Genomic DNA, 27,783 nt, shown 5'->3' on the forward strand with positions numbered 1-27,783 from the left:
CAGTGTACACAACTCAGGCAGGTGTGTGGCTAGAAATTACTTTACAAAGAATGAAATGAGGTGGAAAATTTCTGCTTCAGTTTCAGCTGGGACTGAGTGATTATATCTACATTGGCAGGATGCCTGAGTAGAGCCTATGAATGGTAACTGGTGGAGCTCAATGACATTGATGATATTTACTTATAGTTATGTTATAAAACATAAAAACCTATTGTGTGTAGTATAGGCATCAAAGTTTTGTACTGAATGTCGAGTTTTTTTTTTTTTAATGTTTGATACGACTGAACCAATTCAGTTGGTGAATGTCACACTGATGTAAAATACAGACCGATTTCCCTGGCAGTGATAGGCTTAACCAACACTGCACAAATTCATTTGAATGTAACAGACTTTCACTTGAATGTAAAAGTGACGCACCGTAGGTTTAGGATGGACAGTTTTCAGCCACGGTAGTGGGAGGTTATCTGATTGTTGAGGTTATCGTCTTTATTTCCTTCCCCCGGGGCCCAGCCTTGTTTGTGTGTTGCAGGAGCTCTAGGAGCAGACTCTCACTGCAGTCAAAGCGCATTAGTGGCAATTGAGACACAAATACCTGCTATTATCACAGCATCAGCAGTCGCGCTTCATTAGCATGACTAAGATGTGCTGGGCCAAACATATGGCCTTCAAATTACAGCTGTGGAGAGTAGTTCTCCTCTGCTGCTCAGCCACAGTACAGATAGACTGAACTATAGAGACATTAAGACGATTGTACTCTGATGCAGCTTTCCTTCAGGCTGCTTTTTCCCCGTGTTGCGCAGCCAGTAAAGGGTTTGGGTGGTCATGTAGGAGGTTTCTCTGCTATTAACACACACACACACACACACACACACACACACACACACACACACACACCAATGGAGAAGAGCAAAAGGATTCATTTGACAGACTTGCATATTCCTGTGCAGATGGTTCAACAGTATGCTTCTCTACCTTTCGACAAAAACGCTCAAGTGAGTTGAAATTATAGAGTGTGACACGCAGCGTCGACATGAAGAGAGAGAGAGAGTTTTTGGGAGCTTAGGCGGCCCTGCTGTTCCTATAGCAACAGCAGGGAAATAAACTGCTGTGGTTGTTGGCGGCTCGCCTGCCGCCGAGGGGACTGGTCAGAGGGAGTGTATTTGTATACAAGACGATATGCAGTGTGTCTGTGTGTGTTTGGAGGTTACTGTTATTGTGAAAGCCTCCCAACTCCAGGAGCTTAACTTGTGTGAAAGGATCCCGTGTGCCTGTGTGAGCCGAAGTTCCTCCGTTACACTTCTAAACCTGTTCGCTCATCTGTCCTGTGCAGCATGTCAGGGGTTGGGACAACAAGCAAAGGAGTTTTGAGACCGGCAGGGCCTAACTTGGAGCTTCAGAGTTATATTTCAAAGATGAATCTGAACCATGTGGTGGTTTTGGTTAAATAAAGTATGGTATTATTATGCTGCGATCAGACTACGTGATATTTTTGTCTTTTGAAATTGTCACTGTCACATTTAAAATCAAACCTTCGTGGATACATGCTGTGACATAGATGTACATCACACCGTAACGCTATGATACAAGTTTTCCCATTATCACGTTATGATTATTTTATCATATTAGAAATGATACCATGATACTGAAACACCCCTAATCCACTAACTGATTCCCATTGAATGAAATGCAGTTCATTTCCATTCTGTTTCCACTAAACAGAGAAAGGAGCTGTGACATTAGAAGGGTGCACAGCAAAAAATACCACTTTCCAAAACCACCAAAATGTAATCAAAGTGTGTGGTATTTTTAGATCGCAAGTGCCCTCGTGCAAAAGAACCAAAAAAAGGAAAAGAAAAGAGAGTGCAGTACATTGGGGTAGTGTTGAAAACTGCTGTGGAACGAAACCCCACATTACCCTCGACCGCTGCTGCAGAAGATTGCAGACAGAGGAAACACTGAGTCATTGTGTTCCAGTGGTTTTCAGACTCTGGGTCAGGACCCAACACTCCATCAAACCAGGATCTACAGTAAATAAGTCCCCAGATTGTTCTGCAGGAACAAATGATAGCTTTTAACTGGAAAATCACAATTATGTACGTAAGCCTCAGTTTGCACTTAGAATTATACCAAACTACCATTTCTGGTTTGAGTGTAAAATCTGTGCTGACTGTAGAAATCAACTAGCAAAATTTGAAGGGACTGCCGTCTTGTAAACAGTGGTAATATATATTCAACAGGGTTTCTCCAAGTGTGTAAAACTTAAATTGTATAAAACTGCAACATAAACCCTGCATATGTAGAACGCAATGGCCTCTGTATCTGAATATATGAATGTGTGATTTTATGTTCATGACAAAACATTTTTTAAGGAATAATATGTATTCCTTTGTATGTAATAGTATGTTTTTAGTTATTATTAGTTAAACATTTAAAGTACACGTTTTTACAGATGTACGATGTATTTTACGCCCAGTCAAAGATTCTCTTTAATTAAGCCACATCTCCATGATCAGGGAATTTTTTGCAGGTGTTAAATAAATAGTAGTAATTTGTTATTTGTGTAATAGAAATGATGCCTGATGTTTTGTGGTCTCTCTCCCTGTAGGCTGCTGTTTGGGACGCTGTATCCCGCATACTACTCTTACAAAGCTGTCAAGACCAAAAATGTCAAGGAATATGTAAGTACCAAAGTATAACGCAAGCAACATATGTGCTGAATCTTTTTGTGTGACTTGAGCACTCAAACTGTGGACACAAAACAACAACCTATACCTGAACTTGCATGTAAATATTAAAAATAAGGGGTTTGCTCAGCAGCCGGAGTTTCTGCTATTAGCTTTTTTAACCACTGTCTTGGTTTGTTACAAGATTGTAACTAGTCGACATGCAGATAATGCTGCATTACGTTCTGAAACACTCATAACGTCACTGTTATCACAAAGACTGTTTCTTTCTAAATACACAAGATAATTAAAATAGGACCAACTGTTGAGATAAAATCTAGCCGGGCGACAGTCACTGCAAAAGATGTCATTTTGAGTTATGTGGGGGTATACAGTAGTTTTGCTCGTTACTGGAGTGTACTGCCATTTTGTATACCTGGCAGCCTCAGTTGCCGTGGTTACAAGCTTGTATGGCAGCCTCCTCTGCAGGAAGGAACTGAAGCACAGCGGAGAGGGAGTGGAAGAGACTTGGAAGTTGTACCTACGAGTTAATTAATACCTGCACACCCTCTGTAGACATGTAGACGGACCACTGCTCCTCTGCTCAATGTGCTGCACGTGACGCTTGTCACATTAAATCAAACCCTCAATTATACACTAATGTGATTGGCTGAATAAGAAGGAGACTACTGATTGGCTACAGATACTTTTTCTGCTGAAAACATGTATGTTGCGAATTGTGTCAGTTGAGGGGGAGTCTCAACAAACCCATACATAAATCCACTGGAGTTCAAAAATTAAAAGCACCTTGTTTCTCCAAGAAATCTTGCAATCACAATAATTAATGCAAATTCAACCAACCTCCACAATGTTTGCGGAATCTAGCAATTTTGCTGAAGTGCCGTTATTTCTCTGCAGTAAAGATACTCGATAGATGTCCTGCAGAAGGCATTATGGCACAACTCAACTCAGCTTTATGTATATAGCACCTTTCATACAAGCCTGCAGCCCAAAGTGCTTCACATCAGAGCAACATACACACATAAACAGCAAACATCCAAACGAATCGACAGGCACACAAAACAGAACAATAAGAAATAAGGTAAAATTTGTAAAAATATGTTAAATAAAATGAAGAAATTCAAATTGCCACAATAAAAACATTATAAGAATCACTAACTAAAATTCAGGAGAGTAAAGATTACAAAGATAGATCTTTAGTTTTCTTTTAAAAACACTTACAAATTATGCGTTTCCAAGCCAAACTTGACTTATCAACAAAAGCAACTGCTCGTTTACTGTTAACATGATCTTATACGTGGTCTGTAAATGGTCTGCTTTAATACAGCGCTTCTCTCCGAGTGTCATCTCATGACAGCATCCTGTTTAGAAAGATAGGCTTCCTGTATCTGTTTTGTAGACATTGATTTTACTTTACAAAAATTGTTGGAATAACAGAATGTGAAATGTGTCGTAGAACAGATTTCAATTGAACGCAGGTTTTGATGGGAACATGTTCACCCGCATAGATTTATGGGGCCTGGAGGTGTTTTTTTCTGGTGGAGTTGGCTGATGTAACTAACGTCGGAGAGAGTGAAATCCCACCGTTGAGCTGGTAGCACGTTCACACACACACAGCTCACAGGGTGAGGCACAGGAAGCTGCAACGTTTTGAGATTAAGGTTCTTGTGATTTCACGGTATATCATATATATATATTACATTAAAAAGGTTTTATCTTTATAGAATAAGCCACTTCAAACCTTTAAAAAGGCCCCGTCATGCAAAAGAATATATATATATATATTCTTTTACACACTCACGAACATATTGCACGCTTGAATAAAGGCTTTTTCCTTAATAGGAAGGAAATAATAGATTCACTCAATAATTTATTCAAATATTCCCTTTTAGGAAGAGAATAATAATTTGTGTACTTGCAATTTACACACACAATGCAATATGTTCCTGTCCAGCCTTTCTCCTTGTATTACAACCCACAGAAGTGCTCACTGAAAGGTACTCCCTCTTGGAATAATAGCTCTGGAGAGGGAAACTAGCTCGAATCCAGTGTTTTAGTCAAGGATCTGAACATGTCTTTCTCGACTGCCTACGTCCTTGTATTGGTGGATTGTTACTGCGTTCATTAGGACGCTCCACCATTTGCTTTCCCTGTCTCATGTAGTTATTCTTAGAGCGATGTCCCTGTTTCACTGGTGCATTTTCTTCAACTGAAACAAACCTGTGGCTGCTTTTATGGGACTTCAGCCCGCCCTGCCGGAGGTTACTCCAGTTCATTACAAAGTTGGCTCTAAAAATTCATTCCAGAGGGGCCCTGCCTTCTTTTTCATGTTTTCATTACTGCAGTGTGCATATTTCTGCGTGTGCATCTGCACATACGGTACCTTTCAGGCACGAGCTGGCACACCTGCCATATCTGTCGTTCAGTGTCTCGTTGAACGCCTCCAGTAAAACAAAAAATAACCTCTACTCCCTCTTTCCATACATTTATCCTACTCTCCCTCACTGCCCCGCATTAAGTGGACACCAGTCACTTAGAAATACTATTGATATCCCTTTTGATATCCCTCTGCTACCTCTCCACTGTTGACACAGGAGTTGAATCCGGGCAGCTCCAGCTTTTGACCCGGGGCTCCACCCCGAATCAGTCTTGTTGAACGTCCTTAATCCCAGCCCGACTTGAGTAGACTTGTTCCTTGTTTTTACTGCTAAAACCACAGGGTACAGCAGGAATTTATTGTATTTATTTATTTATTTGTGCGTCAGTTTGTTCAAGCCATGGAGATTCTGTTCCGACAATAACTTTCAGCAAAAGCAATAAACGCCAGCAGGGAAAGGTAACATTGAGGAGAGATGGAACAATCTGTGTTCAAATAGATCACGCAAGAAACATAATGTGGAGAAAAAAAAAATCCAACACCATATGAATTTACACAGGTTATGTCATACCACTCTGCTGCGTTCACTTTACAATAAAGTAGTTATTTCTACAGGTCCCCTCAATGAGTTATATTCTGCCTATATACAGGATGTTTCAAATTGAAAGTTGACCAATAAAGGGAGTGATCATACTCTTTTGGCCATTGGAGAGGGGAGGGGTAATGTAAACACAGAGCAGCAAAAGATACATATAATATTACTTTTTTACAGAGGAAATTAAGCTATGGTAATTAGTACATTACATTGTATTTATAAGGGAAAAATGGAGAGCTAAAACCAAGAGCGTTCCCTTTGTATTTATTGTTGCGTTTCCTTCTGTATCAGCTCAGGTCAATAAAGCAATTTATTTTGAAAAAGTAAGATCATGACGGAGAATCTCAGTTCCCACCAAGAACATTTTTCATTCTCATTTTTTTCCAGAATTGTGCAGCCTCACAGCCTCCAGAACGCAAAATGGCTGCTGTTTCTTTCACTGAGGTCACATTTTAATGTCTCCCGTACTGATGGAAGATGAAAAAAAAGCAGTAGAAGAGAGACAGAGGTAGCAGACAAGGATTGAAACATATAAATTAGATATGATCTCCATCTCACGGACTCCGTTTCACTATCTCTCCTCAACATTTATCATTCCCATGAGCTTCAGTGTGTGTGTATGTAAGTGAGCGAGCGTGGAGGGAGTTCACAATGAGGTCACCAATTAACCAGTCCAGTAGTAATGGTGGAGGCAGCAGAGAAGCAGTGCAGTGGTGCAGAAGTGCGTGTGCGCGTGTGTGCGTGCGTGTGTGTGTGTGTGTGTGTTAATTTTGTCTGCCATTCACGAGGGCACGGCAAAAGAGATGGAGTTTTCCGAAATCCTAGATTGTCAGAGCTGTTGCAGGGAAACACTCAGTAAAGCATATAACAAAGCTTAAGCTGTGTTTATCATGAGGACTTCACTGCACACATTGCCTACCATCAAGCTACCTGTCTGTTAAAACCACAGCTGGATATAAAAGTGTTTGTATCTTCAGGTCTGTAAAATGGTTCAGATCCAGAAGTGTCTTCAGCTGCAATACCAGCGAGTGCCACTAGAGGTCGGCTCCAAAAAGCCTCCGGCTCCATAGACTCCCATTCAACTTCTCTCATCAAATCCAAAGTGAATAAAATGTGTCCATCAGTTATCTCGGTGTTGTTAGCTAAAGTCACTCCTTCTTCTTAGTTTTCTGGAGGTCCATCTGAAAATAATCCCTCATTCATTAGAAAAGAAGAAGTCTATTTGATTGACAGGCCTGTGGTGCAGTCAGGTTGCAGCTATCGGTGGCGGGACGCAGTATCATCAGGTTTCCAATCAGATCGAGTCAAATCACCCAGCTCGCCCAAATATGGTCACTTCCTGCTCCAAATCGCTCCGAACTAGCAAGATGGCGCCGAGCAAATTCCAAATTGGAGGCTTCATTACGGCCGTTCACAAACTGATGGGTGACATCACTGCTGGTTTCTGCTTAGTTAAAACATACCCGATATGTCAACTTGGTGGGAAATATAGGACTTTTCCTCCAAACCACAAACTTGTGTTGTACTATTCAGGGAATTCAGACACAATATGAGCTTCCATGTTTCTTTTTGGCCGTGCAGGAATACATCACAGCTCGCCGTGCAACACGCCGCGCTGCGTGGATGCTTTGCACAAAGCAGCAAAAAGCTACCGCGCTACACGGCCAATCGTTGGAAATAACAGGTTTTAGAGCGCAGCGGTGATGCTGTTGCTTAATGTTAGTTGGTTTGCAGGTGTGTGTGTATTTGTGCTGGTGGGACAGGTGAATGCGTGCGTCTTGTGTTTCTTTGTCCTCCTCTTGTGTTCTACCTCTTTCAAACACTCACTTTTTACCCTCTCATTCATCCACCCACACACACTCTGACATTTCATTAGCTAGTGTCAGTGTGTGTTCAGTCATGCGGCAGCAGCTGGGTCGGGCTAATACCTCAGACTGCCATGTGACTGTCTGCTCGCCTGCCACCGCCTATCCGCTGGCTTTGATATGGAAATCACCCCAGAAGAGCCCAAAAATCCCCTTTTAAAGAGGGGTTGCTGAGGGCGAGAGAGCACGGAGGACAGCAGGAAGCATGAATGCAAGAAGAGGAGAAACATTGTAAATATTTGCCTGTCAATGTTGGTGACCAGAGAGGGAAAAAGAAGAGAAGAATACCCTAGGAACCTTATCGAGTGTTAAAGTCACCGTGTTCACTTGTTAGAGAGCAGAACAGGGCGAGACGAACAAAAGACATTACATCAGGTGTAATGGAAGCCGGTAGACCTCATCTACCTCTAATATTTTCTCTGCTTTCTATCGCTCTGCTCAATCAGAAATCCCTTTTACCAGTTTTGGTAACAATAAATACTATAATATCAAAAGTGTTTTAAGAATTTGCAATTAGGCTTTATAATTATGACAAGTTACACAAACGCCACCAGGGTTAAAATCAGATATGAATAAATCTCAAAACTCATGTTTTGGGAAAACATGTGAGTCACTCCAAAGTGCAAATCAGAAGGTTCCTACTGATCCTGTAACAACCAAAAAAAAACAAACCTGATTTACATCAGGCCGCCATCCTTTTCAAAGTAGTTGTGTAGCGGTTTCCCGTTCCCAGCGCTCCTTGCCATCTCTGAACGCTCGCTCCAAGTCCTGTCCTACGAGCACGTCGAGCGCTGTGTACAGGTCGCGCTGCATCTCCTCCACCGTATCAAAACTGCGACCACACAGCTTGATTTTTGGGAGCAGAAAGAAGTCGCAGGGAGCCAAACGTCTGTGACACATAAATAGCGCTTATGATGAGGTCATTAGGTCGATGAAAACATGTCAGGAAATCAGATTTTACATTTAACTTGTCATCGGAGCGGGGATGTCAATGCAGCTGAACTGTGTGTGTGTGTGTGTGTGTGTGTGTGTGTGTGTGTGTGTGTGTGTGTGTGTGTGTGTGTGTGTGTGTGTGTGTGTGTGTGTGTGTGTGTGTGTGTGTGTGTGTCAAAAAAAAAAGTCAGGTTGTTTGACGTACGTCTCTGTGTGTGTTTTTGTGTGTCTGTAGGTGCGATGGATGATGTACTGGATTGTATTTGCCCTCTACACTGTTGTGGAGACCATCACTGACCTCACACTGGCATGGTGAGTTACACATATGTGCACACATGCTGTCTCTCTCTCACACACACACACACACACACACACACACACACACACACACACACACACACACACACACACACACACACACACACACACACACACACACACACACACACAACACAATAAGGCATTTTTTTGTTATTTAAAACTCATAATCTCAGCAGCCCTCCTGTATCTAATCTGGGTGGAAGAGTCCAAGTAAGAAGTCCGTCCTGTTCGGTCCGCTGTCTTGGACAATGGGACATGCAAGGATTTAAAAAAAAAAAAAAGACTCAACAGTTGACACTAATGAAGAGTCTACTGCAGCTGTCATATGGAGGACGGACAAACTAAAGTGCAGTTGGAGGATCATCTCCATGGTCTCTGTCTGCTGTATGGGAGCTTTATGAGTTCAGTGTTTCCTTTGACAATGGTGGAAAAAAAGTGGTGGATAAAATGTTGACTTGGTGCAAAATGCTACGACTATACTGAAGCATTTCGGAAGACATCCCCTCGTAAGTCTTGGAGGAAAAGAGCGACTCCGTCTCCCCGCTGCTTTTAAACAGCTGCTCCATGCAGATCCAGACAGAGCAGCATCCATAACCAAAGCCTTGTGCACGGTGTGTTTACTGCTAAAGACAGGCAGCCCGACGCGCTCGTTGAGGATGCTGGATTTTAGCTGCTGCGCTATAACATCCCATCCTGCTCACACTTCAGCAGCGTTGTAATTCCTGAACTTTGTAAATAGACACAATGAGGAATTGTTAAAGAATTTGTCCAACACAACTTACGTAGTTCTTGCTACGAACGAATGGACCTCCAAAACTATTGAGAGCCATCCACACTGTAACTCCACACGTCATCACCTTTTGCAGATTGCATGATTGTCTTCCGTGATATTTCAGATACACAGTATGGTAGACATAGTATTATCAATCAGGCAACATCAGGGAGTCCTCTTGATTGGCCCCACATTTATGTTGCAGCATGACAACAAACCCAAACAACCAACCATAAGTCACAAAGAAGTATCATGAGCCACAAGAAGAACAAGTGCCACAACAGACGGTCTGACCCCGACAGAGCTGTCATCTCAGCAGAAATGGAGTCAGTCTGGGATGCAGGGGTGAAGAGATGGAAGACGCTGAGACAGACGAAGTCCACATTACAACTGTGGTTCCCGAAGATGCCAAGTATCCTGAAAAACTGTTTGTAAGAATACCAAGGGCACTGTTTTTCAATGCGAGGCTCCCGAGCCCCCTGCAGCTCACCAAGTTTAATCAACATGTACTGGCATTATATAATGATGCACATGACTTTTAAAATACCTAAAACGGCAAACCAGGTGACAGTATAGTTCGCACACAGGATCTGCAGTGGTGCCGGCAGGTTTCGTGACCTTCTGGAGAACCACAAAGGAGAGATGGGTGTTTAATGGGTAAACAGTGGGCTGGTTTAGGATCATTTAGAGTCATTACAAATGATATACACAGAAAAATGATATAGTACATCACATTTCATTTTCCTCTGGCCAAATCCATCCTACATCATCATCAACACCGTTGCACTGTTTATTACTTATTCTATTTTATTTGTATATACGATATACATCTATATGTCTATTCATCCATCCATCTATCTATTTATTTATTTATCTATAGTTGGGCTTTTACTAAATTCCAAAATGATTGCTGCCGAGTTAAAAGGGAGGAAACTGTCCACAATCTGGCAATGCTGCACACTCGGCAAATCCAGTGATTCCTACTGGATAATGTGTCGGGCCTGAACGATCAAATGGATTGATTTCTAATCATAAAACAGGTGGAGAGACGCAAGGCTTGGATATAAGTGAGGAAAATTAAGAATCAGAGCTGCAGCAACAGGAAATCAAAATGAAGAAGGTGCTGAAGGGAGTGCAGTGAGAGAGGGAGGAGACACTCTATTGTGTAAAAATTGTGGTAAAGGCAGGCGAGCGTTTTATCAGGCGACTAGTCGAGAGAGACGTCGATGGGTATGACTGATGTGTAACACATGATACAAGAACGCTAGAAAGAAGCATAATGCCAAGACACATCAATAGTTAACCTCAGCCCCCATTAATGTCGGGATACTTCCCCTGTGTGTGCACATGTCCAGGTTTCCTCTGTACTACGAGCTGAAGATAGCTTTCGTCATCTGGCTGCTGTCCCCCTACACCAGAGGAGCGAGTCTCATTTACAGGAAGTGTCTGCATCCTCTGCTGTCCTCCAGAGAGAGGGTAAGAGCCTCCATCCATCCACGTCCCCCGAACCGTGCACATGGATTACTTGTTGTGTAGAATATAGTCACATTGATTTTTTTTTTTTTACCTGATTAAACTGCCTACTAGAAAAGTATTATTGATTTTCTCCCTCCAGGAAATAGATGAATATATCGTGCAGGCGAAAGAAAGAAGCTACGAGACCATGGTGAACTTTGGCAAGCAGGGACTGAGCATCGCAGCCACCGCCGCCGTCTCTGCAGCTGTGAAGGCAAGTGTCTCTGGAACACCCAATACTCTATTGGATGTCATTATCATTTGACTTAAATGCCTTTCTGTATTTTCCTATACAGTGAACCCTCGCTATAACGCGGTTCACCTTTCACGGTCTCGCTGCTTCACGGATTTGCATCGTGCATTGTGTTCTGCATTCTGATTGGCTAAACAGTCTCTCTGCTTCTTCTCTACCTGTTTGTCAATAACGTTGCGGTCTAATATGTACACGTACGTAAAACAGCTTGCCAAATTTAAGTTGGCAAATTCTCTGGCAATTTCAAGTTTCTCTAAAACCCATAATGTCGACAAAACGTTCTGCACCGACAAAGGCACTTGCGGTCGGGCCCAAAAGGCAGAGGAAGATGCTAACTATCGCAGAAAAAGTTAAACTTCTGGACATGTTAAATGAAGGTAGAAGCTATGCGGCTGTAGGTCGCCATTACGGAATTAATGAATCTTCCGTTCGTTCCATAAGGAAGGAGGAAAATAACATAAGGAAGACAGCAGCAATAAGTTTTAATAAGGATGCAAAAAGGGTTGCAACTGTCCGCAACAAGACCATGGTAAGGATGGAGTCTGCATTAGCTTTGTGGATTCATGATTGCAGAAAAAAAAATTATTGAGTATTTCATTGTATAATAATTGTAAAAAAAAATAAAGGTTACTACTTCACGGATTTCGCCTATCACGGTTTCTATTTGGAACGTAACCCCCGCGAAAAACGAGGGTTCACTGTATTCCTGTTTTTCACTCTTGTGGTTTTTCAATAAACTCTAACTTTGAAAGAAGCTACAGAAGCTTTAACTCCCTTTGCTCAGCTGTAACAACACAGTGAATCAATCCCGCCTTCAACGTGTTGGCACAGAATGCCCTGATTCAGCTGGATAAATCAAAACGTAGGAGAACAGAGACAATGTGTGTTATTGGTGTGTAAATGAATGCAGGGGAGTTGAATTAAACACAACAGCCAATCCTGAATGAGATCTCAACCACTTCAAACTCATGCAAATGCAGTGTGTGTGTGTGTGTGTGTGTGTGTGTGTGTGTGTGTGTGTGTGTGTGTGTGTGTGTGTGTGTGTGTGTGTGTATAAATATCTAAACAATAGAAGCATCATTTATCAGGCTTCACTGCACGAAGGTGATCCCAGACGCTGGGACTCCACTACTAAGCAGAAGGAATCACGTTGGGCTATTAGATGTACATTCAGGTGTCATATAACTCAGAGGGATTTTATCTTCCAATATGAACACTGGGCAGCACAGGAATTACTGTTATTTGTATATGTTGGGTGAACACAAGTAAGCACAAACAATGATCTGCTGTTTTTGTGTTTGTGACTTCAGACAGAAAAAAAAAAAAAGAAGAAGCAGTTCCAGGCTTTGAGAAGTCATATCATCACATATTATCTTTCTGTATTTGTTCTTGATTTTACGAGTGTCTTCTCCCTCCAAGCCAAACTTGGATAACCACGAAAACAAAAAACTTGTCCCTGTGTTGCAATATAAAAACGGCGTGGCACACGCCACGTTACGACCCGCGCCTCGTTACGACCCACGCTGCTTTACGACCCGCGCCTCGTTACGACGGAGAAATGCAGGTTATTCAGGTTATCAAGTTATTGCTTGCGTCTGTCTCTATGTACATCGCTGCGCTGCACTCTGTTCTTGCACAACAGGACAATGTGTTACAACCTTTTCATTGCCCCTTGATTGTGCACTTGAATAAACATTGAATTATTAATTTCTGCCTTTTATTTGCTTTTCTGCTAAAATACAGACATTGCAACACGTTTCAGCTCCGAGTGCTACACCTGGCAGAAACGCTACAGTGAAGAGTATAATCCCTCTTGTGGCATAAGGGGATCATAACTTCTCTCTTCATGAGTGCATGGAAATTGGAGCACAGTAACAAACCCACCGTGCTAATGCGATTTTGTAAATGTACAATTATTAGTGTTACAAATTGTTTGTTGTTTGACACAGATTATTGTGTGATGTGTTTTTTTCCCCCTGTTCAAGAGAGTTAGTTGTGGGTTACCGGTGGTGGATATGGCCCTAAAATAATATCATGATATATCTTTTTTGTTTTTTTGCAAGAACGATATTCTTGATGGTATGACAAAATCCAGAAAAATATTGAATTATTTATTTTTAATTACATACAATTTCAACAAAAGTGTTATTGATTTACTTTGGCATAAACGCAGCCTTCAATTATTCCTTAAAAGCGAAACAAAAATGATCTCTCAGTTTTTTCTTTGCTCGATACGCTGCAAACTAATGTCTTCCAGTTCCACTGCATAACAGTACGACGTCATTACATCAACAGGTTGGAAAAATTGCCGTTATGATACAGTGGGGCAAAAAAGTATTTAGTCAGCCACCAATTGTGCAATTGTGTCCCACTTAAAAAGACGCCTGTAATTTTCATCATAGGTATACCTAAACTATGAGAGACAAAATGAGAAAAAAAATTCCTGAAAATCACATTGTCTGATTTTTAAAGAACATATTTGCAAATTATGGTGGAAAATAAGTATTTGGTCAATAACAAAAGTTCATCTCAATACTTTGTTATATACCCTTTGTTGGCAATGACAGAGGTCAAACGTTTTCTGTAAGTCTTCACAAGCTTTCCACACACTGTTGCTGGTATTTTGGCCCATTCCTTCATGCAGATCTCCTCTAGAGCAGTGATGTTTTGGGGCTGTCGCTGGGCAACACGGACTTTCAACTCCCTCCACAGATTTTCTATGGGGTTGAGATCTGGAGACTGGCGAGGCCACTCCAGGACCTTGAAATGCTTCTTACGAAGCCACTCCTTCGTTGCCCGGGCGGTGTGTTTGGGATCATTGTCATGCTGAAAGACCCAGCCACGTTTCATCTTCAATGCCCTTGCTGATGGAAGGAGGTTTTCACTCAAAATCTCACAATACATGGCCCCATTCATTCTTTCCTTTACACGGATCAGTCATCCTGGTCCCCTTGGAGAAAAACAGCCCCAAAGCATGATGTTTCCACCCCCATGCTTCACAGTAGGTATGGTGTTCTTTGGATGCAACTCGGCATTCTTTCTCCTCCAAACACGACGAGTTGAGTTTTTACCAAAACGTTCTATTTTGGTTTCATCTGACCATATGACATTCTCCCAATCCTCTTCTGGATCATCCAAATGCTCTCTAGCAAACTTCAGGCGGGCCTGGACATGTACTGGCTTAAGCAGGGGGACACGTCTGGCACTGCAGGATTTGAGTCTCTGGCGGCGTAGTGTTTTACTGATGGTAGCCTTTGTTACTTTGGTCCCAGCTCCCTGCAGGTCATTCACCAGGTCCCCCCGTGTGGTTCTGGGATTTTTGTTCACCGTTCTTGTGATCATTTTGGCCCCACGGGGTGAGATCTTGCGTGGAGCCCCAGATCGAGGGAGATTATCAGTGGTCTTGTATGTCTTCCATTTTCTAATAATTGCTCCCACAGTTGATTTCTTCACACCAAGCTGCTTACCTATTGCAGATTCAGTCTTCCCAGCCTGGTGCAGGTCTACAATTTTGTTTCTGGTGTCCTTTGACAGCTCTTTGGTCTTGGCCATAGTGGAGTTTGGAGTGTGACTGTTTGAGGTTGTGGACAGGTGTCTTTTATACTGATAACAAGTTCAAACAGGTGCCATTAATACAGGTAACGAGTGGAGGACAGAGGAGCCTCTTAAAGAAGAAGTTACAGGTCTGTGAGAGCCAGAAATCTTGCTTGTTTGTAGGTGACCAAATACTTATTTTACTGAGGAATTTACCAATTAATTCATTAAAAATCCTACAATGTGATTTCCTGGATTCTTTCCCCCCATTCTGTGCCTCATAGTTGAAGTGTACCTGTGATGAAAATTACAGGCGTCTCTCATCTTTTTAAGTGGGAGAACTTGCACAATTGGTGGCTGACTAAATACTTTTTTGCCCCACTGTAAATATTTTTTATCTACCGGTATTATCGTGAATGATATGATATGGCATAACCCCTATTGTGGGTTATTAATTGTTAGGAAGAAGGATATGGATACATTTCTTTTTAGGTTTTAAAAAAATTCCTTCGAGACTAAAAGACGACACATTGTAAAGCTCGGCGAGCTGCTGTTCGTGCGGTTGCTGGTAACACGAGCAACTTCTTCCATCACCGCTTCAGAAAATGTGCTGGAATAACGAGAGTGTGTACAATTACAGTCGGGCATATTCAAGTATTGAAGCCAACCAGTGAAACGGTGAAGATGAAGTATTAGATATTGCTTGAAGTGTCATTTTCTCAAGGCACTCAGTAACATCACGAGGGCATTAACAATCCACCGATGCAAAGACGGGCCTTTCTATGGACCGTCGAAAGAGACACGTTCCAAGGCCGGATTCAAACTCTGGATTTGAGGTGTGTCTTGTGTACTTGGCAAATAGTCAGTGTGCTCTGGTTTCCTCCTGTTTATAAAGACTAGAGTTGTTACATCCTTATGCCATAAGAGGGCGTTACACCCTCAGGTGAGTGCTTTCTGACAGGTGTACACAATGGCAAGGCACTTTAGGTAGTGCAAAGAGAAAAGTCTGGACAGGAATGTCAAACACTATATTACAATGTCTGTGTATTTTGAAGAAATAATTATCTTTGATAATTTGATTTAACTTCATTCAGTTGTGCAATATATACATGGTGATGGAAATGGAAAGTATCTTCCCGTGCCGGGTGTTTCTTCTTGCCGACTTGTAATGAAAAAAATCCAAATGTGAAAAATCCTGTTGCGCATCTGCCCGAACTTCAAAACTGAAAAGTTCAAATATAGTTTATCATATGATGTTTATTGCTGCTATAAGGTAGGAAGGAGCTGTATAAGTGCAGCCCTTCTGACATCACCAAAGATGTTTTCAAGTGCAATATCAACTCCCTTTTAGCTTTGTTTTGGTCTCTACCAAACCCTGAACAATATGTTACTCTTTAGCTGTTCAGAATTTAGAAGATTTTAAACTGTTGAAATATTTTTTGCTACTTAAAATCACAAAAATGAATTCTTATGAATAACAAGATTGAAAAAAAAACCAACCAAAAAGTTAAAAAAAAATGTGGCCTTTAAAAGCTTCATGTCTTTAGTCGGAATTTTAAGCTGGTACAATAAATCCATCTGTATTGTACATAAAATCCATCAGTGTGAAGCTGCCTGACAGACTGACATGTACAACAGCTCAGAGAGCACGTTGAACCCTTTCAGTGGAGGATGGTTTACAAATGTATCTCTGTATTTACAGCGCAGCCTTTTATAGCATTTGATTTGTATGAAACACATTTCAGGAGAACATGTGCACTGTCCAAGCTCCAACCCAGGTTTGGTTTTATTGTCATTTTCACACAACATAGAGGAAAACAAAATGTCCTTCCTTGTGGACCACAGTGCGATACAGGACAGACATTTAAAGACAAGAAGTGCAAGGAAAAGTAGCGTAACTGGTATAAATTCCACCCGGTCGAAGAACAAAGAGTGAGCACTTCTAAATTAGCAGCAACAACCTGGTGAGTTTCCATACAGTGAGAGGCTCAGTCCCCCTTTATGCATGCAGCATGCATATTGATGTACATGTAGCCTGAGGCGGATTTGAACTTTCATCTGTAAAACTCACAGATTACTTTTTAGGATGTCTATCAGGTCTAACGGAGCCTTATTTGTCAGACGGACAGGAGGAATATTCAGTTGTCTTTTGACAAAAGGCTGAATTGCAGAGTAACACCGATTAAGGAAAATAGATCAAAGGAATGTTGCGTAATTTGTGTAGGTAAATCTACCTTTTGTGGTTGAAACAAGTCATTGAAGCCGCGGTGGTTTGTGTATGTTTCTGAAGCCCTCACAGCTGTGTCCTCCTACCCCGCTGCACGCTCATATACTTTTACATTCCCTCCCCTGCAGCTTCCTACCGACTGCCTGCTGTCCTCAGTGATTCACTCTTGTAAGGTCCTTGACCCTTTATTATAAGGATAATGAACTTAACTAAATTGTAATTTAGTGCTGTGAGTTCTGTTTTGTTTCTTCTGTGTTTTTTTCCCTCAAGGTGTGTAATAGCATGAACACTGTACAGAAAGCCATTTGTAAAAATGCAAGCAGACAAAGGTTATGATCCAGCAGAGATCAGGTTATCAAAAGGCTGATTTCTGCTCCAACGTAGCTTGGAAGATTCAAAGTGTTGTATTTAATGCTTAATATGTTTCCAAGATATTTAAAGTCATTTTGGAAAATTGCAGTGCTTGTGGTGGACTTCTAAACCAGTTTTACAAAAACTGAACACCACGATGTTTTTTACACGTATGGTCAAAATGATGATGTGTGGATCTGCCCCAACCTGCTTACCAGCTAACTCGCTTGTGACCTTTGTTTCTTTTTCTCTTGTCTTCACTCACGTCCTTCTTTCTTCAGGGTTTCTCTGCTTCAGCAGGCTGCTCTGGGAGGTAAAAGCCAGTCAGTGTAAGCAGCATTAATAGAACGTTTCCTTTCCATTTCATACAGCACTATTTCACCATGCCACCATCCTCTTACGTCCACCACATCAGTTCTTTTATCAGAAAATATACCTTGATTTCATTTTTGTTGTGTAGCAATAGAATCAACTGTTTGCAAATACATTTGACTCATTATTTACATCCTGATTCTTCTTCATTTGCTGTATATCCCTTAACATTTGGAGGATTATTATTATTATTTTTTTAATCTCTACATCAATTTCAATGTAACACTTGACATGTTCTTGTTTCTTTTTATATTTGTTTTGTTTCATCAAAAACCTGTTCATGTTTTTTTTCTTTCTCCTCGGCGTCTTTTGTCCTGTAACGTGTGTCCACGATGATGTCTTCATCATGTAGTGTTTGACGATGATATGAGTAATATTTTCAAGGTGTGTCATAGCCAACTTCAATCACAGCCAATCAAATCAGCTCCCATCACCCCCCTTAAACTGCTGTGGTTTTGTAATGGCTGAAGAAGGGGCAGACCGCCACAAGAACCGACCTACTTGTTCGGGAGGTTCAGGTTCATAATCACCAAATATGAGGTGGTACGAGTCAGCCTACACGCACCGATGATGTTCAACGGTTCAGGAAAAGATAACTGAAATTATAAATTCCTCTTTCCCTGGTATCAACGTGTTGAAGTTGGCATATCAGGTGATGCATTGGAGTGAGCAGAAGTAAATTATTCACACTCAAAGCTTCCGATGCAATTTATGCTGAAGAGCAGTGTGCTGGAAGCCTCCCTGATTTTGTGGTGTTCATAAATGTACTGCATCGGGAGCTTTGAGTGGGAATCTTTTACTTTACAATACTTACTTTTATGTTCATATGCGCCCCGTTTGTGTTAAGACAGTCTTGAAAAAAATGTGAACTTATCCTTTAATGCAAAAGGTTTATTTTCATGATGTTTCCTGGTATTTCTTAAGTAATAACAAAACATGAAACCCCTTGCAGTAGTATGGCCGCTGTGATGGGAACAAAAACAAATCTGTCATTTTTCAAGAAATGACAGCAGAAGTTAAATAATAACTATTAAGTTATATTATTGGGAGATTTACTGAACATCAGTAGATGTTCTGTACATATTCTGTATATGCATACTCAAAAATGTATTTCCAGAGTTGTCAGTTATCAAGCTGGTCAAATTATCCCTCACAGCTCTCAGCTGCTTCTTATCTGGTTTTCTGATTTCCGACCAATAGAATATTTCTGAGGGTCGGTGCTTCAGTGAGCCGATGCACCGCAGCAGCAGTTCAACTATATGACTGTAGCTTGTAAATTAGAAGTCGACCACAATCATTTACTGCAGGACAGACTCGCTGTTTTTTTTTAGAAATGCATGTTCCTCATACAAACAATACCTCAAAGTCTAGATGCTGAGTAGTAAACAGCAGAATCGTCTCTGACTGTAGATGTTGAGGGAAGTCGTTAGAAGTGATGATGACGACACTCGCTCGCTTCATCAGTATGTCGGGTTTCATCCTGTTGATCTCTGAGAGCTCCGGTGTGCGGGTGATGTAACGCTGACTGTGTTGTGTGTGTGCTGCAGGGTCAGGGGGCCATCACGGAGAAGCTGCGTAGCCTCAGCATGGCCGACCTCACACAGATCAACCAGCAGGACGACAGAGGAAACCAGCTGTACCAGTACAGCTCCCACTCATCCAACCCCGCCATGAGGAGGTCTCAGAGCAGCGACGCTGCCGACGGAGCAGGTACACGCACGCACGCACACACACACACACACGTACACATGCAACACAAACGGCCTTTGATTTTTATGAAGGCATGTGATTGTGACAGCTCGCCAAAAAAACCTTTCAAATATGTTCATTTATGTTCATACAGTAATTATATTGTTTGATTGTATGATTGACCTAGGTGGTGCAGTGGTTACATTTTCACCTCACAGCGAAAAGGTTCTGGGTTCGAATCCGGTCCTGGGCCTTTCTGTGTGGAGTTTGCATGTTCTCCGTGTGCCTGCGTGGGTTCTCTCCGGGTTCTCCAGCTTCCTCCCACCATCCAAAAACATGCACCTCCAGTTAATTGGTGGTTCTACAAATCCAAATAGGTGTGAATGAGAGTGTGAATGGTCTTTGTTCCTGTCTGTCTCTGTGTTGGCCCTGTGATAGACAGACGATCTGTCCAGGTTGTACCCTGCCTTCGCCCAAAGTGAGCAGGGAATTCAAGAGCGTGATGTCACAATGCAGACTCAGTTAGATCCGTAAGCTTCTACTTGTGGATGTTAGACAGATCTCCGGCTCCCTGAAGCTCAGTAATACAAAAATGGGTGCAAACTCCAAACATGCCTTGAAAAAAAATCCTGCAAAATTTTACCGCATTGTGAAATTTTTTTATCTCTTGAACCTGGTTATTGCAATTTAGTGTTAAAAACTTGCAGCCGTTCATCTTGGATGGCATATGTGACCTCTGATGACGAACGTGATCGGTGAACGTTCCTCTTTGCAGTGACAGCGATACAAGAGGTCCTTAGAAATACAACATTTAGAAATAGAGCTCTTACCTCATAACCCTCATCTTCATCAAAAGCTTACTTAACCTTGGTCTGTTAAAACAATGAACATTCCCACCTTTTTAGGATAACCCCCCCCTCACACACACACACACACACACACACACACACACACACACACACACACACACACACACACACACACACACACACACACACACACACCACCACCACGACTGTCGAATGATTTTAAACGTCTTTCCTAACAATAAGCACAAAGATATCACCGTGCCCGCCATGACTTTGTCAAACAGCCACATCAACTTATTATCTCTGTTGTTTTTTTTTCATTCCCTTACTTCCTCCCTTCTCTGCTTGATGAGAACTGCTGGCTGGCATTTCAATGAAAGCATTCTGCAGCTGTGTTAGAGAGTGTGTGTGAGATGACTTCTCAGCAGACACAGGGGATGAGATGAGGTTGAGTGGGATGCCAGTGGAATGTCAAACACATACTCTCTCTCTGTATTCCTTCTGTCGCTCTCCCTCACACACACACACACACACACACACACACACACACACACACACACACACACACACACACACACACACACACACACACACACACACACACACACACACACACACACACACACACACACACACACACACACACACAGAGTCAGTCAGGCATAGAGAGCAGAGGGTGGGAGTGGAGGAGAGGACAAAGATGAATGTATAGAGGGAGAATGGAGATGTAAGGAATGGATGGAGGGGTAAATTGGTGGTAGAGGTGGATGAATGGATGGAGGGAAGGAAGAAGAAAGGCGGGAAGAGGAAGTATTAGCATGCTGAGAGAGGATATTGTGTATTCAGCTCAGCAGAGAGACGTGGGGAGATGAAGGAGAAGGGAGGAGAGATGTTTTCACCCTCCAACTGCTCCCTTTCATATGATCTCATTGTGTAGAGGTTGTTCATATGACATCAGACTCCATCTGCTCTTAATGGACTTCGCAGTTAGCTGGTGATATTCTATATTTATCTTACTGTTCACAAATCTCAGTGCGGAGCCAAACCAACACGTATCTTCAAACAAGCGTTGTGTGGATACCGAAAGTCTACGTATCTTCTTCCTCTGTGCCTTAGAGCTCCATCGTTGTCCGAAAACACAAGTAAAAACATACCAGTAAGATAAAACACTGTAGTTTATATTGACTCAGTTGCACATACACGGTCCTGCTGCTCCAAATACTCACTAGAGTACCAAATATAGATTCATCCGTGACTGAAAATAGTCCCCAGCAAAACCTATTAATGCTATTACAGCTTTTAACATGGTGTTTATTTAAATATGTTGATATTTTCAGCAGGAACCGATGGGGCTTTGAGCTGAGAGAAAATGTTCAGTACAGCCAGGCTTTACTGTGAACTATAAACTCATGAAACTGCTTGTGTGTTTTAGCTTATTTGCAAACTCTGTATTCTATAAATTGGTGCCGGTGTAGTGGGACTGGAGGAGTACAGGGTTGAATGGTAAATATTAAAAACTATATTCATTTCTAGGTAGTAATGATTATATCTGCAGTACTCCAGTATCGATAATTGTACGGGAATCCCAGCCGACAAAATTTCTCTCTCGGAAGGAACCGATGTCGCAGGGACACACAGATAAGGTTGCACCAACTTTGCCAAATGAATATATGATTGGACCAGTAAGGTTTTTAACCATCCCGATAACTTCCAACCGTTCCAATTTTGACTCACCAAAATAAAAGCAATCTGAAGCTTTTAATTAGAATTTTTTTATTAATTCATCAGCACTTTTAGTTTTATTCATTTGAGGCAGAACGAGAGGGGATCTGATTTTAGGTGTTTAGAGGCGTGGGAATTATTCAAATTCAGAAAACATGAGCAGAGTAGAATGGATGGACTTGGAGTGCTTTTAAAGTATCATGTGCCCCTTTAACATCTCCAAAAAATACATAGTGGGAACTTTGTACTTCACAACTTGCACTTTCTGAGTCTTTCTTTGCATTTCACAAGGACAAGCGCACAAGATCACAAATCTTTGACGCAATGTTGGTTCCTCTTTCTCTTTTCCAGAATAGGAAAACAGAAACAGTTGGACAGAGCTTTGAGAACAACAGCAAAGCTCAACAGCAGTTATAGACAATGTAAACACAGAACCTCTTCTGGGTCCCGTAGGAGGCTGAGCCTTTTCTTGAAAGAACTTGGAAGAATTGCCGGGTCCTGATTGGACGAGCAGCTCTGGATTGCTGTCCTTATAAGATGCTCTTCCCTGATCTCCCTACATGACAGGAAATTGGAGAGATTTACCACAGAACAGACTGGTAGTGGCCAGAATGACTGGAATCTGTTCCCCACAGTGCACATACAGAATTTAGCTCTGTAAAAGTTGACCTGGCTACAAAGGGGAGTTTTATTCTTCTCAGCTCACATGGGAGTTTTGAAATTATTGGGTTTCTCGCTCTATATATGAAAAAAGTTTGAAATAATTTTTGTTGTGAGTTTGTAGACATTTAATTTCTTGTTGGTGCCGTGAGTCAGATTTGGGCTGCGGTGTTTCCACTGTACAGTCTGGAAGCCAAATGAGCGGGGACATTTAGTAACAGTCTGGTTTTGAGATTAATGTCGTCTCAACTGTTGGGCTGAACATTGATGGAGGAGAAGGACAAACTTCTGTCTGGAGTGTTTTTACGCCTCCGCACCGCCGACTGCTATGTACCAGAGGCATTTTGTTTTTGTACAAATTTCAAGCAAGAATTTCTAAAAGGAAGTGTTGAACCAAACAGGAAACCCAAATGTTGAAGTTGTGTTGTTTTACAAATTCTAAATAATGTATTAAAATGAAGGCCGTGCCAAACTATTGAATGAGCCGAGTCTCATCACATCATCCTCTTTATTTAGCAGAAAAAACATAGGAGCTCGAGAAATTTGTCTGATCAAATATAATCAGAAGTTGTTCTCAGAACATGATAAGCAAGTTATAAAGATTTAGGTTCATTTTTGCTCATTATTTTTCGTCAAATTGTGAATGTTTTGGCCACACTGGTGGAATCGTGCTGCTCCTGAAGAGGATTTTCCTGGCTGCTGTCTGAAACAGTGGGTGTAAACCACTCAGACTGTTGTGTTTCTAAGAGAGCTGGTGTCTGCTGCCCCCTGCTGGACCAGCCACCTCTCAGTCACAATTTCACTTCCTTCAGCTTGACAGTCTGCCTCCTTCACACAAACTGTCCTCAGGCCGCAGTCAGAGTCTGTAATCATCACCAGTCACGAGTGGTCATCAGGTTTCAAATGCTGCCTTCTTATTTTTATTGTGATTTCCATCCTATAGTCAGCTGATTTCAGATAATGATTTAGCAAATGTGGCTTCATTATCATTAAAGGGAAACTTCTTTTTTTTTTTTTTTAAACCTGGAACCTATTTTTGAATCATTTAGTTTTTCCTTTCTGCGTTCTCTGTAGACTTAACCATCTTCAACTATTCAATAGGAAACGCTAACGGCTACTTCATGACAAATTGTGGATGTTTAATTATCCATAAATGAGTCCAGCTCATGTTAGTTATTTGAATATCTTACTAGGTATTAGTGTCCTGCAGCTGGGAAGTACTGACAAAACTATCACTTGTCAAAGGTATTGAATTACTTTATTAAAAATATGTAAAAAAAAAAAAAATCTTAAACTTGATTTGGTGAACACTGCAGAAACTCTACAAATATGGTTTCTAAAAAAAAAAGGTGATATTGTCCGAACACACTGATATGTGTATGTGTTTTTCAGAGTACTTCTATGAGCAGGAGGAGAGGACCGATGAAGAGGCCGAGCCGACCTTCTCTGAAGACGAGGCTGTCTGTCAAAAAGGACTGAGGCGATCACAGAGCGTCAAGCTGACCCGATCCAGAGTCCGCAAAGACGTAAGTGTCCTGTTAACATGGCTCGCAGCAAACAAAAGCGCCTGTAATTATTATCTAGGACATTAAAATAGGATTATTATTTTTTTAAAAACAACTGCTGTACGAAAAGGTCAAATAAAAGATGTGCTCACGAGTTTGTATTTATTTGAAACCGTTTTGTGTCACCAGGCTCGATACGGATCACTGAAGATTAAAAGCAAGAAGAGACCAACACTGAACTCTGTTTACGGATTGTGAAGACACACACACACATTTGCACACACACACACACACACACACACACACACACACACACACACACACACACACACACACACACACACACACACACACACACACACACACACACACACACACACACACACACACACACACACACCAGAGCAGTCTGCTGATTGGTCGATGGTGTTGTCAGCTTGTTTTCCAGCTCTGACTTTTCACTGCTGAACTCTTTGATGAAGACTTTTTGCTGACAAAGTATTTATTACAGAATTCCTCCAAAGCCAGTGGCTCGTAGAGATTTTACTCTTGAGAACTTTCATTTTTTTCTTTGGTTTGATGGTGTACATGATGTTTACCACGGGCAAGTGTGTGTGTTTCATCAGTTGTTGTTTATTTTATTAGAATTGCATTCTTATTATGTATGTTTAGTCTTTTAGATTTTCGATCCATCAGTCCACTCATTAACTAGATATAAAAGTTATGTGGTACCACGTACTGATTACCGGTAGACATCCTTCTTTGAGGAGTTTATAACCAGTAACGAATGGATTAACTAGTGTTTAAATAATCTACTGTCGCTTTACAGCACAGTTTTAAACCATTTAAGAGAACAACTTTTAGTTTGCCAGGTTGTGAAAAATCCCTTTTTTTCGTGCTCCAATATGACTTTTTTTGTCTTTTGAATTCTTTGATTCCCAATGGAAAAACCCAAATAATGTTTTATTTATTTAACAACATAAAAACATTTAAAGGACCACAGTTAATAGACTTTTGTAAAACAACTCCATTCATAACTTTTTAACGTTATGAATTTCAACTTTATTTATTTATATAGCGCCAAATCACAACTTAGGTTATTTCATGGCACTTAACACATTAAAGTCCTTACAGCAAGACTTTACAATATTATACAGAGAAACTCAACAATTTAACAATTCCCACATAAACTAGGAGAGAAAAAAAATCCTCTTTAAAGGAGAAAAACCTCCAACAGAGGAAAAGAAAAACTCCCTCTTAACAGGAAGAAACCTCCGACAGAACCAGGATCAGAGGTGGGCGGCCATCTGCCTCGACCGGTTGGGGTGAGAGGAGAGCAGAGAGAGAAAAGGACAGCATAGAGATAGAAGAGAAGAACTGTTAGTGGAGACGACAAGCGCAGGGCAGAGACATGCAGCTCCATGACGGGACATCTGGAAAAGAAAGAAGAGAAACTACGTGAGCGAAGGAACTGAATGGAGACAACAGACAATAATAAGAAACTATGGGAGAGAAAAAGATGGTGAGGTATGAGTCAGTTAAAGAGTAGGAGGAAAGAAAAGAAGCTCAGCATGTAACGAGGTCCTCCAGCAGCCTCGGCCTATAACAGCATAACTAAGGGTTGGTTCAGGTCTACCTGAGTCAGCCCTAACTATAGGCTTTATCAAAAAGGAACGTTTTGAGTCTAATCTTAAAGCTAGAGAGGGTTTCTGCCCCTCCAACACAAACTGGGAGCTGGTTCCACAGGGGAGGAGCCTGAAAACTGAAGCTCCGCCTCCCATTTTACTTCTGTAAACTCTAGGAACCACAAGTAGACCAGCGTACTGAGAGAGAAGTGCTCTGTTAGGATTATATGGTTCTATAAGATCTCTAAGATATGATGGAGCCTGGTCATGTAAAGCTTTGTAAGTCATCAAGAGAATTTAAAATTATATTCTTGATTTCACAGGAAGCCAGTGAAGAGAAGATAAAACTGGAGAGATGGAAGTTGATGCAGTGCTTCCTGATGACATCTCCTAATGGAAGCATGTACAAAGTAAAAAGTATTGGGCCGAACACTGAGCCTTGTGGAACTCCATAACTAACTCTTGTTTATCTGGAAGACTCATTGTTGACATGGACAAATTGGAATCTATCTGATAAGTAGGATTTGAACCAGTCTAATATAGTTCCTTTAATCCTCGTAACGTCTTCTAATCTCTGTAATAAGATCGTATGATCAATCGTATTAAAAGCAGCACTGAGGTCCAGAAGAACAAGTAGAGAGACGAGTCCATTATCTGAGGCTAATAAAAGGTCGTTAGTAACTTTCACCAGAGCTGTTTCTGTGCTATGATGAACAATAATGAAAATCTTCAAACAGATCATTCCTTTGTAAATGATCACAAAGTTGATTTGCAACAACTTTTTCAAGGATTTTAGAAATAAACATCAGGTTGTAAATTGGTCTGTAGTTTCCTAAAACAGCTGATCAAGAGTTGGCTTTTTAAGTAAAAGTTTAATTACAGCCACTTTAAAAGCCTGCGGTACATAGACGTTACGAGGATTAGATAGGTTGGTCTGATCTAATATGGAAGTATTAATTGAAGGAAAGACTTCCTTAAAAGGTTTAGTTGGGATGAGATCTAACAGACAGCTAGAGGATCCAGATGAAGAAATAACTCTAGTTAACTCAGAGAGCTCAACAGGAGAGAAATGTTCCAAGTTTACATCTGGTCCTACAGTTGCTTTCAGGGCTGCTGTGCTTAACATCACATCAGTGATGGTGTCAGGAAGGGTCGGCCCGATTCTCTCCCTAACAGTGAGAATTTTATTAGTAAAGAAGTTAATGAAGTCATTACTGCTGAGAGCTGAAGGAATAGAGGGCTCAACAGAACTGGGACTCTTTGTCAGCCTGCTACAGTGATGAAAAGAAACCTGGGGTTGTTCTTGTTGTCCTCTATTAATGATGAATAATATAAAGTCCTGGCCTTACGAAGAGCTTTCTTATATAATATCAGACTCTCCTTCCAGGCAGGTGAAATTCTTCTAAATTAGTGGAACTCCATTTCCTTTCCATCTTTCTAGTCGCTGCCTAGCAGAGCGTAAGTCTGAGTTGTACCACGGAGACAACTTCCTCTGGTTCATGACTCTCTTCTTCAGAGGGGCGACATCATCTAGAGTTGTAGCAGAGATACTGCAGTGTTTTCTACCAGATGATCCACTTGTGTGGGACTAAGATCAACGTAGATGTCTTCCACTGCTTTAACACACGGCATCGAAGAGGATAAACATGTAACTGCTTCCTTAAACTTGGCCACGACATCATCTGACAGACATCTACTGTAGTGGGATTTATTCCCACATGCTGTGTCGTCCATTAATGTAACTTCAGATGTTAATAAGAAGTGGTCCGACAAAACAGGGTTTGGAGGAAATACTATTACATTTTCAGTTTCCATCCCATACGACAGAACCAGATGGAGGGTGTGGTTGCCACGGTGAGTGGGCTGATGAGGCTATCGTTGTCCATGTCAACATGAATGTTAAAGTCTCCCACTATCATCACTTTATCTGAACTCAGCACTAAATCTGATCAAAAGTCAGAATTCAGTTAGAAA

At 41.4% G+C, this 27,783-nt stretch overlaps 1 protein-coding gene across 1 annotated transcript in view; it reads left to right on the forward strand.

Moving 5' to 3' along the window:
• reep3b (receptor accessory protein 3b) overlaps window positions 1-25,383 on the forward strand; it is a 32,336-nt gene extending 6,953 nt beyond the window's left edge. Inside the window, exons 2-8 of the mRNA XM_069708812.1 lie at window positions 2,606-2,678; window positions 8,690-8,766; window positions 10,903-11,023; window positions 11,163-11,276; window positions 19,347-19,509; window positions 24,072-24,205; window positions 24,374-25,383. Of these exons, the coding sequence (XP_069564913.1) occupies window positions 2,606-2,678; window positions 8,690-8,766; window positions 10,903-11,023; window positions 11,163-11,276; window positions 19,347-19,509; window positions 24,072-24,205; window positions 24,374-24,442 (751 nt within the window). The 3' untranslated portion in view covers window positions 24,443-25,383. The remainder of the gene's footprint in view (window positions 1-2,605; window positions 2,679-8,689; window positions 8,767-10,902; window positions 11,024-11,162; window positions 11,277-19,346; window positions 19,510-24,071; window positions 24,206-24,373) is intronic.
• The last annotated feature ends 2,400 nt before the right edge of the window (window positions 25,384-27,783 follow it).

Source organism: Brachyistius frenatus, unplaced genomic scaffold, assembly GCF_029030835.1.
Source record: "Brachyistius frenatus isolate BFR_SWC_R1_liver_20210118 unplaced genomic scaffold, ASM2903083v1 Contig_78, whole genome shotgun sequence".
Classification (NCBI taxonomy): domain Eukaryota; kingdom Metazoa; phylum Chordata; class Actinopteri; family Embiotocidae; genus Brachyistius; species Brachyistius frenatus.